We start from the raw sequence: 17,315 nt of genomic DNA on the forward strand, positions 1-17,315 counted from the left end.
GGAGCCGCCGCAGCACAGCCGCTTCCCCGAGCCCAACATGGCGGTGGCCGCCGCGGCGTCCTGAGCCCAGCCCCAGCCCCAGCCTCGCGGCCCAGCCCCAGCCCATCCGCCCGCCGCCGCCGCCGGACCTTCCCGCCCGCCCCGCCGGGGGCCATGGGCAGCGCGGGCGGCAGCCGCCGGCCAGGCCGCGCTTAGAGCCCCGCCGGGCGGGCATGGGAGAGCGGCGCTAGGCGCCCCCAGCGACCCCCGCCAGGTGAGCCGGGAGAGCGGCCCGGGCGGGGGCGCGGGCGCGGGCGGGGAGCCGCGCCGGGCCTAACCTCACCAGCCTCCCGCCGGCTTTGTCCTTGCAGGCCGCGCCGCAGGCAGCCCTTCCGGCGGAGCCGCCGCCAGCGCCGCAGCCAGCGCCCGGCCGCCATGGCCCATTCGCCGGTGGCCGTGCAGGTGCCCGGCATGCAGGTGAGCGGGCGGGCCGGGGCGAGGGGGGCTGGTGGCGCCCGCGGGCGTCGGCTGCGGCCTGCGAGTCCTTGGGCAGGGCCTTGGCGGGGCGGCGGCGGCGGGGCCTTGAGGGGCGGCGGGCCGCGGCACCGCTGCGGAGCCCCGCGCTCGGGAGGGGCGGGCGCGGCTGCTGCTGCTCGGCCTGCCGGGGTCCCCTCCGCGCTCCCGGCCTCGGCTTTGTTCCCAGGCCGCCGCACCTCGGGCCTCCGCGTGGTTCCAAGCCGCTGCTCTGGAGCGGGGAGCGTCTGCGGTGCCCGAGCGCTGCGGGGGAGGGGAGGGGAGGCCGGCGGGCCCGCTCGCTCGCTCTCTGGGGAGCGCCGCTTAAACGGGGGGTGTTGGGCGTCCAGCTGCGGCGTGTGCTAGACCGTCTGGCCCGAGTGCCTGGGGTCACCACGCGCGACGTGGCCCAGGCGTTTCCCCTCAGCCCAGCGTCCTGAGGCAGGTTGCGGGTTGGGGTCAGATAAGCCTGAAAACAATTAGGCACCAAATGCCCATTTCCGGGGGGCTGGGAAACTCCCTGGGCCTGGGGACGTTAGGAAGTTAGGGGGTTAGAGCTACATCTCTTAGGGGTGTGAAAAGTCCACACCCCAGAGTGACTCAGGCACCCAGTCAAGTGCCCTGTGCAGGCAGTAGTGGGTTGAGGGGCGCTGTGTCAGCCTAGCTACTGCCTGTCAGGGAGGGAGGAGCACTTGTACCAACAGAGAACCCAACCCCTTCTGTTGGTGTAGAGAGAGCGTCCTCACTGCAGTGCTTCAGAGGTACAGCTGCTGTGGTTTACCTGTACATATGCTTATCTGCCCCAAAAGTTTCCCCAATGGGTGTGATGGTCTACAGTATTGATTCCACAGTGTTTTCAGGACAAGTTATTTCAGTCTTGCATGGTGACATCCTATTATTGGTATGTCTTAGTTTTTGTGAAAAGCTCAGGTTTTGTAAAATAAACATAAATTGGTACCTTCATAGTTGTCTAATGTTTCTAGTAACATCTGTTTCTCTTTTTTCTCTAGCTAGTTTAAATGTCACTTGTGTTGTTTTTTTTTTTGCTTTCTTTCTTTCTGAATTTGATGAGTGGTGTGTGAAAAGTAAGAGAATTCTTCCAAGGAAGTTTATGCCCATAAACTCTGGAAGGCTCTTTGTGCCAGTATCCCAGGAGGCACAGCTACAATAGAACATTCTGTGCCATAAAAAATGGAATATACAATTACTGTTCTCAAGTTTTTTCTTCATTTTATAGTCATACCTGTGAAATTAAGGAAGAAATTAATACAACAGATTTTAGGCTGCATATTGGAGAATTCTGTGTAGAGTAAAGGAGATTTCAAAACTGCTAGTAACAATATTTTGAGTATGATTAGATTCAGCTTGTAAGTATTTATGGAATGTATACCCAAACACTATAATTATGTGCTTTCCAAAAATGGTGATGGATAATGAACTTTCAGCAAAGTAGGCCAGGCTAGTGCTAACATTTGCAAGGACAAAGTTAGTACCAATTTTTGCTAAAGAGCTGCACAATTTTTGTACAAATCTGTTGAATTTCTCCTTTCAAAGACATGATGTCATCGGTTTTCTCTTGTCACAGACAGACATCAAGCCATACTTTTATATCATTTTAATTTGCCAGTGCACTTGATCTCCCTTCGCGATATGTCAATATTGATGGTACAGTTTTAAAAATTAGAAGCAAGTGAACTTTTGTGGAAAATGACTGAGAAGTCTTAGCCTGAGCCTTTTCTTTTAGTTTTGTCCCCAGGTGTGACTTCTCTTCAGAGAAATTTCCTGTATTGCTTTGATAAGCATTTTGGGCACTTTCTTTCTACAAATTCTATTTATGTGGTTGCTCATCTCCTTATCTTAAAGACTGTTTAAAGAGGGAAGGAGTTGTAGTCTAGCCCCACAAGGTCAATGATACTATTTGAGGCCCTGTTTTCCAAAATTAGCATTCATGTAAGAGTACGTTTCCTTTCACTACAGTTTCAGCCTTCCTCATTTGGCACCCTTTGGACCTGAGCAGTCAGTCCCAGACCAGGGATTTTGCCAGACAAGGAGTGGTCAAGTCTGCCCCCCTACTGGCCTCAGCTCTGGGTCCTGGGCTCTCTTCCCTCACACAGGCTCCCCAGCTGTAGCGTCCTGGGGCCACAGCTTCCCTCATGGTCCTGGGGCCATGGCTTCTCATGCAGCCTCAGCGATGAGATGCCATCTTACCAGCCTGGGCCACTGCCTCCTACTGCTTCTCCTGGCTGCTTGTAGCCCCCCTTTTCAGCCAGACCAGCTGTGACTGCCCTGCCCTGGGATCCTGCTGCTGTTCTGGCTGGCCCCTCCTCCTCCCAGGCATGGGACTCTCTGATCCTGCAAGATCCACGGTCCTGCCTGGTGACGGATGTTGCTGGAGGAGAAGGTGCCAGATTTGGGAGTTTTAACCTGTACTGTGTCTTTAATCCAGTACCCAGACCCCGGGTATACTCATGAATACTTAAAGCACGTTTTCCTTAAGTGTTAATTAGTACATCTGCGTAGAATTATCTTCTGCTTGAGGCTATTTTTTTTATGAAAACCAGTTCATGAAAGATGAAAAGCTCTTCTAGAATGCAAAAGATTCAAGTTTAACGTGGACTTATTCTGCATGTTCCCCTTTGCATGATTTACTGTTCTGTGACTCCCATTAAAGAAGATATGAAAGAAGTCATTAATATTAGGAAATAGAAATGTTTTCTGTCCATTTTTAAATTCCTAATTACTAGTAGGATAATCAAGTTCATCTTAGCAACTATGAAAGTGTTACCTACTGCTGGCCAGTGTTAAAATAAATGCATGAGGTTTGATTTAAGAAAGTGCAAACAGCTCTGAGTTTGGTGGAACAAGCTCCAAAAGTTATGTTAAAATTAGCACTGTGGGAAAGTTTGTCTGTAATCTCAAACCATCATCTACCATGTAATGTGGGAAGGGTTTTTTTGTTTTTGTTGTAGTGTAGGAGTTGGAAACAGACTTTATGGTAGGGAATGTACTCTAGCTATAATGTTTTCAGCTGCATTATGACCATAATTTTCCTTTTCTATTATTTAATTTGTATGTAAAAGCAAATAGCCCATCCACACAAACAATGTGATAATCTACTAAATCACTTGTATGCTAATTTTCAAATTTTTGTTAATGTGCGGTTGAGATTGCACAGAGATTTCTTCTGCTCTTAGTAGGAAGAATAATTCAAATATTGGAAACTATGGAAAGTCCACATAAAGTCACCAAAGTAGCCCCAACTTTGCCTTTATTGTACCATTTTGACACCAATAGGAGGCTCTAAGACAGTCTTATTAATTACACAAATTTATTTCATGAGTAGCTGCAAAAACCCTTTTAGTGTGTGCGTAGTCTTTAAACTTTTGTACAGCTTATACTCAGTTCATAGGAAAAACATATAATCAGGAATTGCTAAGTACAAATAGCCTCCATTCTGTTCTGTATGTTCCATATGTATAGATAAAAAGCTCTGTTAGGTTATCTGTGTATTGAAACTTCTAAGCCGAACTCATACCATTGTAGCACATAGATCGGAAGAGCAAAGGCTTAGCATGATGATGAAGCATCATGGTTAGTACTGGAAACATGTAAAATACCAGTGCTTGGAGGTTCAGATTTTCCCCATTTTACCTGCAGATTATATAAATACTATGTTATACAAATTTTAGAAAGCAAAAAGTTAATGGAATTACAGGAACATGGTTAAGGCTGAGATTTATCTGCATGAGGGTTTGTGTGTTTGGAATTTGTTTTATAATATAACTCTAACTTTGAATTTCCATACTCTACATTTTTTTAGTGGAAGGAAGATTCAGAATAGCTTCCTACTGCTAGAATAATTTAGTGTGCATAAAATCTTACTTTATAGGGACCATGAAGTGAAGTTCTCTGTTGGAATAGGGAAGTTGTGGTGAGCTGCTTAGTAGGAGGGCTCATGTCCCTTTGCATTTCTTTGACTTAGCAGGCCGGATATGTGTTTGGAAGGGCCACCTCAAATACAGATGAACAAAGGCTTTTATATCCTTTCTATACCTTTCATTTTGGATAAGTGCAGCCCTAAATTAATTTTTGTAATTGGACAGTCCTGTAATATTTTACTATGAAAATCATTTGAAGCTGGCCTTTTCAGACTTGATTATTTTCTAAGTTTATAGATAGAGTACCAAATAGCTTAAGAGTGGACAGTTGTCTTTAAAGTTCCTGATTAATCATTTGTGCTTTCCAAAGGCAGTCCTTAAACCCTATGCAGAAAATAAAGTTTTTCTTGATCTTTGTACCCCCCGCCTGACTTGCTCCACCAATGGAAGATCATTTGAGAAATAACTTTTATCTGAGGAGTGGGTTAGTAAACTTTTCTGTTTCTAATTTCTCTGTAATCTGATTTCATCTGACATTCGGTGCTAGTGGAAATGTCTTAGGATATTCTGTCTACTGGGTGCAAGTAGTTGTGAAACTATGTGGAGGTAAAGATATTCTGTGAATTATTTATGACTGAATTTGTAGTCTCTGCCTCTGTCCTAAATGGGAGCAGCGTACCGGAAAATATTTGGCTAATTGACTTTATTGGACAATGCTTTATTTTCTACCTTGCAGTTTAAATTTTTGATGGAAAACACTTTAAATTTTTGATGGAAAACACATTAGATGTGTTATCTTTCATTTTAGTAATCTATGGCATTTTCACTGCTAGGCATATGGGTATGTTACATATAATGGAAGACACCAATAAAAATGGCAGAACAGAAATGCTTTAGAGTAGGTCAGGGACTCTCAGACTTTTACATACTGTGGATACGCATGTCAACAGACTGTTATGTGGACAGTTTTTAATCCCGATCATGCTTTCTCATTTAGCAAGTATAGCAACTCCCTTTGTACAGAAGCAATATTAGGCAAATAGTCTCTTTCTATCACCTCCAGTTTTTCTTTTCCTGCATATCCCTTCTGTCAGGTGGTTCTTTTCATTTTGTGTATTAACAGCCTTTGATGATGGCAGCAAGGCTGGCTTCCCCTAGTTTCCATCCATCTTCTCTTACTCACATATATATAGGTTTTCTTGCAATGGAGAGTCGTAACTTCCTGTAGGAGCAGTCAGCTCCATGTGATCAGTCAGCTACTTACACTGTGGTCCACAATTGAATACTATTTATTTAACCAGAAGTTTGGCCTAGAAGATGAGCTTTGCTCTCTGCTTTGAAACTGAACCAACTGGGTCAGCTGGACTGCCAGATCACGGTATTCTGTGGCTGCTAACTGGGGATCCCCCAATGGGAGCACAATTCTTCCAGACAGGTCTGCTGACATGGCGGAGGGGCAAAGGGGGCAGTTGCCCTCAGGCTGAGCATTTCAAAGGGGTCTGGAGCTTGGGATGCTGCCACTGCTACTTTGGCAGTGGTGGCAGCTGGAGCTTCAGGCACCACTGCTCCAGCTGCACGTGGCTATGGGATGTGAGGGTAGCCCAGCGTTGTGGTCTGCGTGGCCCTGAGGGCTGAATGCTCTAGGCCCCACTGCTTGCACCCTTCCCCCAGTCTTGTGGTGGCTTTCAGCACCACTGCCTCCACACCTTGAGTGTCTGGTTAGGAGACCTCTCAAAAGAGATTCAGATGATCTCAGGATGGGTACAAAGAGGAGAAGGAGATGGATGGTGCCTATGTTCTAGAAACTGCAACAAAATGTTGTAGGTTAAAACTAACGCTTTGCACCTAGAAGAAAATGAGAAGCCAATCCATAGCATAAAGAATGGGTGAAATCAGTCTTACAGTTGGTAACCTTTACTCATTATTGGTGTACCTACAAAAGCAGGTGTCTTTTTCGGTTTAGGCACTGTACGTTTAGAAAAGTCAGGCTCTCCGTAGCTGTAATACATCTTGTAGTGTCCTTATACGTTGCATTTATGGGACCGTTATCACTTATTACTGAGTGTGAGCAGTTTTTGATATAAAGTACTTAAATATTTAAAGCTGGGGTCCCAAACTCATGGCCCACAGGTCATCCCTGGCTGGAGCAATTGCCTAGTCCTGCCTGGGAATACTAGCAGGCTGAGGGAAGGGAGGCTGTGTCCCAAGCCCCACCCCTTGCTGCCACCACCTTGCCCTCTCCTCATTGCGTCATTTCCCCCAGGCGTGCGGCCTCAGAGGGGCCTGTTAGGGGGCAGCAGCAGTGGTGGGGTCTCCATGTGGTGGTGTGAGCTGCAGGAAGGGGAGTTAGTGCGCTCACTGAGTGCATTCTACTTCCCTGAGGCTCCCCTGCCATGAGGAGTACGGGGGCCTCTCCTCCCTTCCAGGCTGGAATGTGCAATTGCTCTGTCGGGGGTGGCTGGCACACTTTGTGACCCCTGGTTTAAAGGAAGGCATTGTACAAACTTAAAATTCTGAGGAAGGATCCAGACAAATACCTATTAATTTATTCCTGTGCTCAGAAATTAATTGCACTCTGATGTTTGCACAGTGATCTTGAAGTGGCTTTAAACTTCTGTTGCTTTAGCTGATAGTAAGAGCTGTAGAAAGTAGAAATTTATCTCCTGGAACCCGATAAGGTCTAATCCTTTAGGGCACCAGGTTTCTAAACTGACTTACGTAGTCACTCATGAAGTCTCTCAAGTACTTAGCATATATAGGTGACATGAGCTTCCTTGTTTTCTGTGTGTTGTGATTTTGGCCCATAGAAAAACGTATAGCTAGACATTGGGCAACTATTCAGTACTATGAAGGACTGTGTATAATTGGGCTCTTAATTTGAAATAGTTTTGCTCGGGAAAGAAATTATGTTCAGTCTTTCAGCAGTTTATATATCAGCTGTGATTGGTGTGCAAGTAAACTTTTTGCCCCACTTGGTAGCCCTGCAATCTCAACTTGAGTTCTAATAGCCATGCTTGGTTCTTTCCATCTTGTGCATTACCAATAATAAAAGTTCTTTGAGATATGTTAGGCTTTAGTAGTACCTGCTGTGTCTTCAAATTGTGCTGTCACTGACCTCCTGTGCAAATTACTTGTCTGCTCTGGAGTAGTACAACTGTAGCTGATTGGAACTTCACAGTGGTGTTTATGGTATACATGCCATGCGATAGAATGCAAAACACTCAGACCGGGGGTATTCTTCAGATTTAGCAGGAATAAAAAGCTATAAAAACTCACTTTTGTCAGAAGCAGATCTGCTTCCAAATTCAGATTTAATTATTTTAACCCATATGCAAAGAAAACACACACACAGTATTTGTCCTTTTGAACCGGCATGACAAAAGGAAAGCTCTTTGGATCTGCTGCGTAAAGAACTCCAGTCTGTTGAGTAACGACGGTGGTGTTGGAATAATAATTTCTCAGAATGTGAGCTGCACTAATGGTTTTTGGTTGAGTTGGCTTAAAATATACATTTTGAAAAGATGTAAACTGATAGAAATGTTTTCATTGCAGTTCAAAATAGAAAAGTTTAGGCTTTTTAACCAAAGTAGTCCCAAAACATTGCCTCTGTGCTACATGAAAACCAGGAAGTAGAACTGAATAGTTACTCATCTTATGCACCGAATGAGAGAGAAACACAAATTTTGCAGCATAGATACTAGAAACTAAATTAGGATGTATAGTAAATTATTTCAATGTCTCTTTGTATAATAATGGAAGTTACCACATATCTAACATTGAGTTTCTAGACTGTCTTTACTGAAGTATAAAGATGTCTGTCTTCTGGATTTCTAAAAGTAATCTGAGTTAATTCAGTAAAGAGAACATTTTAAACACAGGTGCCAATTTCTTTCTTTATAGTTCTCGTGAGTCTGTTTGGACAGTTATCAAATTTCCACCCAGAAGAAGCTCTAGGGAAATAAGCTACATGAATTAAAAGAACATTTGATTTGCCATATGCTTATATTTCAAAGAATGCATATAAAATGTTTTCTATTCATGGTATTCTATTGAGAAAAGAAAGTTTTCTAACTAAAAAACTAGGATACTTATGTAGATCTGTTCTTTTCGTAACTCTCTATACACATTAATTCTATGGAAGAATTTATACTAAATATTTACCTACCATTTGGTCCATTCTTAATATAGACTTTGTCACTCATGGATCTTGACATCTTTTATCTCTCATTTTGAGAGAGGCATAAATATCCTGATTTAGGAAAACATTGCTGTTTTGGAAAGCTACTCAAGAGGAGGCTTAAATGGTTTCTGGAACTGGGATCCTATTTAGTAGATATGAGCAAGCCTTGCATATTAGTTGATGATTCTGAATATCAAATTAATTTGCAGTTATTCTTTAGTTTTCAGTTGCTTAGTGAAAATGAATTGCTAGGGAATGCCAAAAAACATTAATTAGTTCCAGTATATCTAAATTTTGTAACTTTATTATATTGACTGAAGCTAGTTTTCATGAACGGCCTTCTGTTGACAGCCTCAAGTCTGAAATTTTTTTGCATGGAACAGATGCCATACAAGTATTGGCACAAAGCAACCTTCTCTAGAGGTGAGAAGGAAGAGCAGTCCCTAATCTCATTCAGTCCTTGGCATTTCTCATGCTTTCAGGTGAGTGTTGATTGTGATGACTATATCAGTGAAGTGGAGATTTTTAACTGGATGAAGAACACACAATCCTAATTGTGTAAGCTGCTGAATATCAGACAGAGAAGTTAATGATAATCCACTGATTGTTTAGGAGGTAAAGTCTTTGATATGTATCATGGTCACTGGTTCACCACGAAAAAACAAATGCTCATTTTGTGCATCTGAAACATTTTTCATTAGGTGGAGGTGAAACAGTTATGTCTTTACAATTGACAGAGGAAGTTGCCTTATGCCATGCAGCTGGTTTGTCTAGGTTCCTCAGAATCAATTGGGGATCAGGGCTCCCGTGTACTACAGGCTGTATAGGCCAGGGGTGTCCAACCATTTTTCATCGGGGCCACACAGCAATTTTTTTACATGTCCCGGGTGCTGAACACAAAACAGCCGCAAAGCCCCACCCCCGTCTTAAACCCCTCTCAGCCCCAGACTGCCCCCCACATGCCTCCAGGCCTAACCCCCCTTGCAACCCTAGCTGCCTCCACCCAAACCCAGGATTAATTTAACCAGGAGCTCTGTGCGCTGCCGCCCCCTGCTGCTCCTTTGCCAGGCCATCTTCACTGCAGCTGCATGGCTGTCCCCAGCCCTCCTACTCCCCCTGCAAACATCATGGCTGGGGCAGCTCCTAACAAGCTGCCGTGCTGAAAGAATAGATTTACTTTAATTGATTTAACAGCTGGATCCCTTCTGCTGGCTGCTAAACCAATTAAAGTGAGTTCTTCTGTGTTTCTCAACTTTTTTTTTTTTTTAGTAAAGTACCCCTTTAAAAAAAGAGCACCCCCCCCAGTACCCACAATTTTCAGACACACAAAATCCCTGGTTAATTGGTTGACTTTTACATCCTTAGGGTAGACAGGAAAGAAAGCAATATTATCCATACTTTGCATATGCAGAATTAAAGCAGAGAGAAATTGACTGACTTGCCAGCCGGGAGCTGAATCCTGGTCTCCCTACACATGCCTATTTGCCTATGATCACTACAGTATTTTGTACCATTTCCCTTTTATTGGTTTAGGCTGGGGGATTATTGCCTCAAGAAAGAGAGAAATTCCCATCTGAAATTGGGTTTCCCACTTCAAGAATTACTCTTGGAGGAAGTCTGCCACTGTGACTTTCTGAAAAGAAAGCTGGAAGGGGGTCATGCACCCCCTTTCGTAGTGCAGGGACATTGTTTTGGGCATTTTGAAGAGCTGTCAAGTGGTAAATCGCTGAGGTGGCTTGGGGAGGCAGGTGCCAAGTGAGACCCACCTTCATCTGTCCAACCTTGATGTATCTGGACCTCCCTAGCCCCATGCCAGTCAGTGTCTTTCTCTGTGCTGGGCTCAGGTGCTGGTCCGGCTAGGCTGGGAGAGGAGCTCACTCACTTCCCCTGCAGTAGTGGTTGAGGCCAGGTCAGACCAGCCCTGGAAACCCCCCTCCCTTGCTTCCTGCCCCCATCTTTTCAATGCTGTGCGGGAGTCTACAAGGGACCTGTTCTGCCATCTGCCCAACTCTTGTGCATTGGGGCTCCCACCCATCCACTCAGGCCACCCTCCACCCCATGGGCCCCCACCCTCTAGGCACATTGGCACTCCATGAGTCTCTTGGAACTAATCCCCACCCCACCAACACCTATCGGCAGCACGCAGATCTTCCTCTGAATGAGTTGTTGAAGTCCTTCAATCAAGGCTTAAAGTATTCATGTTAGAGAATCCCCCATTTACGCTAGCTTAACCCTGCAAGTGACCCATGCTCCAAGTTGCTAAGGAGGGGAAAAGCATCTCTGCAAATTGGTTGGGGGAGGGGTGTGGGAAATTCCTTCCTGACCCCAAATATAATGTTCTGTTTTTTGTTTGTCTGCATAGACTGTAAAAGGGCAGGAAATGGATGTTACTTTATACAGCCAGGTGGTCACTTTTCAAAAGGGGCGGTGATCTGATCAGGTTCTCTTTCAGTGCTAAGACTTGTGCTGACCTAGAGTGCTGAAGGGTGGCCACATGATGCCAGCTGACAGAAGGAACCTGAAAAAAGGAGCGTTAACAATTTTACAATTTAAACAACAGTTATCTAAATACATGGATTAAAAGCTAGTCTAGAAAACCAGTGAAGCAAAGATCTCAGACTTCACTGACTGGCAGGTGGAGGAAAGTAACAGCACTTAGAGGAGCAGCTTCTTATATAATACTTCACCATGTAGTTCTGCAAGAGAGCCATGCGTGCAGCGCTAGTCATTTCTTTCCAGAAGATGCCGCCTGTGTGGCACAAACACTGTGTTGTAGTACTGAACAAACTCTGAAGAAGAAAAACTGTTCACATATCTTTGATCATTAGAATTCCATCTTTAAATAGTGCTAGAGCAAATTAATTAAATGGGAGGCCATTATTGTTTTTTCTGTACTTCATTATAAATATATTTGAAGCATGCAATCAGTTTTACAATTAATCTTTTTTACGTTCACAGAGCGGGTTGAGAGATTTGATTTCAAACAGAACCCTGAAAATAATGAAAGTTGGGGAATTATTTGTCAGTTGGATATTTCAGTAGTGTTGATCAAAATATCACAGGTGTTTGACAAGCTAAAGACCCATCCGTTTATAAACATTGCACCATGTGGCACAAGTTAGCAACTGCACAGATAGGTTAGAAATCATTGAGATGGAAACAAAAAGATAATTTTTAAATGCACACAATACTGAAGATAATGCAAATGTATAATTCAATAATGTAGAAGATGGAGCATGGCAGAAATCCAGTCAGAAAAGCTCTACATAAAGTGGTCTAAAATACTGAATTTATAAATACCACAGAAATTTAGTTCAATATTTTCTGCAGATGATTCCCAAAATTAGACGTCTAGGAAGAAGAAATCAGTGGCTAAAAATAAGACAAGTGACAGAATTATCCAGTGAATGAAAAATGCACACAAACTTATTTGGTAGTTCAGAAAAGTTACTATTTAGCAATAACTGTAGTTGTTTGATCATAAAGAGGTGTTACAGTAGTAAGAATCTTCCCAGATGTCCTTTTTGGAGGACATCTGCTGCAAAGGAAGATCTCACTAGATCCTCCTGCTGTGTCAAACTGCCAACTGAATTGAGATACTGGCACAGAATAGCTACTGCTGTTCTCTGAACTCCTGCATTTAGCATATTGCAAATGTTAGCAATTAGGAGAACCAGGACACATTCAGAGATAAATGAATATTGAATTAACCTGCTAAAGGAGGTGACAACGTTATATACTTGAGTGAAAGAGCAACAAAATTATTTGTTTTCATCCCAAAACAACTTCCACCCTAGTAATAGGTATGTGACAGTATTGCTTGTTTAATGTTCAACTTTTAAACCAAATGAAAGATTCCCAACTCTGTACAGCCTATGGCCTGTCATCCCCATTGCTGTGCCAGGGCCTCCACATTTGTTTATTGACAAATAAAATCTGAACATTAGTTCAGGATTTTAAAACATTGTGCACAGGATTTTTAATTTTTTTTGGTCCAGAATTCCCTCAGGAGTAGTAAATGAAGCAACTCACAAGTGTTAGCAGCCCTGCACCAGGTGTGCGTAGACTGGCTCAGCCCAACGGCATCCAAATGTGGCATAATCTAGGTGTGGGTGGCTCAACAGCTCAACAGGGGTGTCCACATGTGGGTTTATGGTGGTGGTGGTGGCTAAGGATGCATGCGGGTCCAGGTGAAGGTGTTTGGGGCTCAGCAGATGCAGTCTGGGCCAAAATGCCTTCTAATTTTTTTTCCACCTGTGAGCAGAATAAATTTTGCTATATGTACCAAGGCATGTGCATACATGCACCATCAATAGAAACACAATCTGCTGACTGTGAGCATATGGTAATCAGTTGGGGGGCACCTGAGTTTCTTCTGGTTGGCCGCCCAAGTGCACAGCTCACAGGAAACACTGGTCTGGGTGTAGGGGGATGGGACTCAGCAGAGGGAGACTGAGTGGCTCGGTGAGGGGGCCCAGGTGCTGGGGAGTGCAGGAGGTCAGACTAGATGATCCCGAGTCTCATTAAAGCTGACATTAAAGTCTGAGTCTTTGGGTTCCTCAGAAGGAACAATTGGTGAAAGAACAAGAATGACAGGGTACCAGTAGCTTGGATTGTGGAGTTCCATGGGTCTGAAGAGTCTCAAGGAGAGAGTTAGCTCAGGTCTGCCTGGATTCCATTTGCTGCAGTCTCGTAGAAAGAAACGGAAAAGGAACTCTCTTCTTTTGGGTCCTGCTCAGACTCTAAGCAAAAATTGGAACCTAAGTCCAGGCTTCAGAACAAGGGCTCTTCAGAACCGAGGAAAGGATTCATTAGCCATTCAGTTCTGAATAAAAAGCCATCACAATCTCTTGTTTAGACTCCCCCTTTGGATTAGAGTATGATCGTATACCCTGAAAGCATGTGGTAGAATTACTTTGACCACTAAGTTTTGGAGGCATGTCAAAGCGGAAGTGGTTGAAGTACTGACAGGCAACACTGTGGTGGGCTAGCCATGTCGGTCCCAAGGTGTTAGAGACAAGGTGGTGAGGCTATGTCTTTGATTGTACTGATTTCTCTTGGTGAGAGAAGGATTCTTTTGAGATGCACTGAATGCTTTTTCAGGCCGGAGAAAGACACTGAGTGTCACAGCTAAATACCCCCTTTAATACAACGTAACACAGGCTGTATATATTGTGATAATGCCTTAGCTGTCAGGAAGGAACTCAGTCCAGACTATTGAGTTATAAGTGAAAAATAACTACCCCTTGAAATGACAGTTATGCATGTGAAATGACCCCATGTAAACATTAAGAAGAAAAAAATTATGTTTTAAAGTTCTGTCACTAAAATATTATAAATAGTGCATGTTTCAATGTGTTTTAAAAATCTATTTTGATAATCCTTTGTTAAACCTCAGAAAGGAAATGGTCTTCTCAACTCTTACTTTGAGATTCTTGTGTCTTTCTATTCTTCCGAAGCTATAAAAATCTCCTGGTTTGATTACAGGATCAGTCTCCTCACTAGAAGTGAAGCACCTCTGTGAGCCATTAAAATACCAGAGAGCAGCTTCCGTTTGTTTGATACCACCTCTTACACGTGGTTACTCAGCTTTTTAAGTGTGTGTGTTTGTGTGTGGGAGGGAAACAGCTAGGGTGTGGAAGGTCACAATTACTCAGTCTCCCCTCTGAGAATTAACTCGGGTGTTCTTTACTGCTTGAACTTGTGTGATTTGACAGTAAAAACAAAACCAAAGACCTCACCATTGGTAATGGACTTTTCAGGGGGCATAAAGAAACGTTCACATCATATTCCCCATCAGTGCCCAGACGAGAAACCAATGGTCCAAGCAGTTGACCTAACTCTATGATGACTCATGGTCATATAGCACGTTGCACATCTGCTAAGACGGTGAGCTTTTTGATCCTGAGACACTGTAAAAAGAGTTATGCTTGTTCTCATATCCACAGTTTAAGTTGTGAACTGTTAAACTGCAAAGGTGACTTGTTCTAACTGGATTCCAGGGCATGCATTACATTTTATGTAAGGAAGAAAATCTGTGTATGATAATGTGCGTCAAGTCTTTTCATATAAAGTGTGTTAAAATGTCCTCTAAAGTAACATGTCTCTGCGGCTACATCTACAATACAGTGATCCTTTGAAAGAAGTTCTTCTGACAGATCTCTTCTAGAAAAACTCGAAGGAGCACGTCCATACTCAAAAGAGTGGATCAAAAGTTTGATCTGCTCTTTCGATAGAGAGCTCCACACAGCCCCCGCTCTTTTGAAAGAACAAGCCAGGGATCCAAAAATTCCGGCACCATGAGGATTGCTCTTTCGAAAAAAGGACCCACGACGTTTCTGCACATGCTTCCCCCCCGGCCCCCCGAAAGAAGCTTTCAGAAGAATCTTTCAAAAGAAAGCACTCTTCCTGATCTGGGAGCGGAAGAGGGCTTCTGGAAGAAGAGCTGCATTCTTTCAATTTCAGATGGAAAGAGCGCATTTTGTGTGTAGACGCTCTGTGTTTTTTTTTCAAAAAAGGACTGGATTTTTGGAAATAAGTTGCTAATGTAGACACAGCCTGCCTGATAAGAGACGTTTGATCATATAGCAATATCGATTTTACTGCTGAGATTTAAACCTCAGACGTATTCAGAAAATGACACAACTGTCATGACTGTGTAGTTTTTTACTTATTGGCAGGGCTTCGATCATGCTGTCCCATGGATTTGAAGCCATTTAGGAGAGTGTAGCAAAAGTGAAAATTCCTCTTATGAACTGATAAGCACAGTCTACCAGCTGAAAGGAAATCGGTTGTTAAAAGTAAATGGCAGATTTACTATTCTGTGCATCCTTTTTCCTTTTATATGACTTTGTCATCAGAAGTGGCTTCTGTAACCTCTCAGGATATTGGGACTTTAAAACTAGTGCATAAAATAAAGAGAATAATAAATTATAGCAGTTCTCTCATTTTCAGACATATGATTTGTATATATAGTGGTCAGATAGTTCATTGAGGTAGCTTATCTAACTGTTTAAACATCCTTTTATCCATTCAATAAGTAAGATGAAGTTTGTTTTGGAAGAGAACAATTTGCTGAATGCTGTGAGAAACTGAGAACTGTGTTTAAATGCTGGTGTGGAGGAGTAAGTCATTGGATATAGACCAGTTTGAAATAATAAAGGGCAATTTACTTTTCTCTAGCTGTAGAGTGTTGTTACTAAACTACTTCATTCAAAATCATGGTAAAGATACAAAAGTATCATTTGCATGTTTTTCATTCCACTGGTTCAAGAACCAGCACAGTAGAACCCTGAGATAAGCACCCTCAGTTTGCATGAATCTCTGGTTAACTTGACTGGGTGGCTGGGAGCCGGCTCCTGGCTGCCTGCCACTCAGGGGAGCCAAGAAACTGACCAGTGCAGCAGCGCTGGTCTCCTGACTCTTGTGAGTGGCAGGGAGCCAGGTGCCAGCTACCTGCTCCTGACAGGATTGGGAAAACCACTCCTGTCAGGAGCAGCAGCCTGACTTGCCATCCCTGACAGGAGCAGTTTGCCCACTCCTGTCAGGGGTGGGGAGAGTCAGGCTGCCTCCACTGACAGGAACTGGGAAACTGACCAGTACAGCAGAGCTGATCAGTTTCCTGTCTCCTGTGACGGGTAGGGAGCTGGGAGCCTGTCACCCAGCTCTGCTGCTTACAGGAGCTAGAAAGCTAACCAGTGAAGCAGTGCTCATCAATTTCCTGGCTCCCCTGAGTAATGCAAAATTTGACTCACACGGGGTTGTGCAGGAACAGAACGTCCACTTATGTTGCTGGTCTACCATACTCTGCTTAAGATATGATTTTTCATGGTCCATGAGTTTAGTTGCAGCCAATAGCATGTATTAATGCTAGAAAGGTCGGAGAAGTTTTATCTTCCCTTGAAGCACCGAGAGCTGCTCATTTTAAGAAAGCTGAGGTAGGGTGTCGTCAGTAGAGTTCTATGTCTGTAGTTGTCTCAGTGAAAACAAAAGATGTTCCCTAGTATGCAAAGGCCCTTTATTGTCCAGAAGTGACAGTAAAGCTGGGAACCTCACTGCATCTGCAGGGAAATCCAAAGATTGGAGCACACAGCTCTAAGTATGTTGAATCTCAGATATGGTTGCCTGTCATGCATCTGTGTCTGTCTGAAGCAGAAACATGGTGCGAAGCTCGAAAATATGGCTGGGCCACACTTGCTGTGGAAAGTGTGTGATTTTTTTTTTAAACGTCATTCATCTTTGGAAAAAGATTACATGACCCTAGGAGACGAGAGGTTATGTTTACCCAAAGATAAATACAATGGTTGTTACCAGCTTTAAAAATTATTAAATTACAAAAAAATCTGCATTGAACAAATGTCATGAGGTTGCAAAATCAAGTGATTAAAAGGTAGAAATGCCAGAATTACTGGTGTTCATGTGCCCTTAGTTCTACTCCCAGTGCATCAGTGGTATACATGAAACAAGGCAGTAGGTCCTGTGGCAACATGCTCTTCAGAGAGTGTATCACCAAGCGTACAAAACCACAAAGAATTGGCAGAGCTGGCTTGTATGCTGGTGTCTTTGGAGAGGAGGATGGCATCTAGGTGTGGAAGCTGTTTGGGAAATGGTGGGAGGAAGGCCAGCTTGACTTTCCTCTCTGATCTCTCCCACTGCCTCCAGCTTGCTGTCTTCAGACAGTGTTGTAAGTAGCGTGTACCTAATGGATGGTTTGTCTTTCCCTGTAGAGTAAACCCTTGATTGGAGGGGAGGACTGTCTGCTGTTC

At 43.8% G+C, this 17,315-nt stretch overlaps 1 protein-coding gene across 3 annotated transcripts in view; it reads left to right on the top strand.

Annotated features, from left to right (window-relative positions):
* Positions 1–4: 4 nt before the first annotated feature.
* Positions 5–17,315, top strand: part of STK26 (serine/threonine kinase 26) — a 52,796-nt gene continuing 35,485 nt past the window's right edge. The window contains exons 1-2 of one of the 3 annotated variants that reach the window (XM_075008074.1): positions 5–253; positions 351–456. In XM_075008074.1, the coding sequence (XP_074864175.1) occupies positions 415–456 (42 nt within the window). In that variant the 5' untranslated portion in view covers positions 5–253; positions 351–414. The remainder of the gene's footprint in view (positions 254–350; positions 457–17,315) is intronic. The other 2 variants (XM_075008075.1, XR_012647364.1) reach the window with 2 other exon arrangements.

The sequence above is a fragment of the Carettochelys insculpta genome, chromosome 13 (genome assembly GCF_033958435.1).
Source record: "Carettochelys insculpta isolate YL-2023 chromosome 13, ASM3395843v1, whole genome shotgun sequence".
Taxonomy (NCBI): Eukaryota; Metazoa; Chordata; order Testudines; family Carettochelyidae; genus Carettochelys; species Carettochelys insculpta.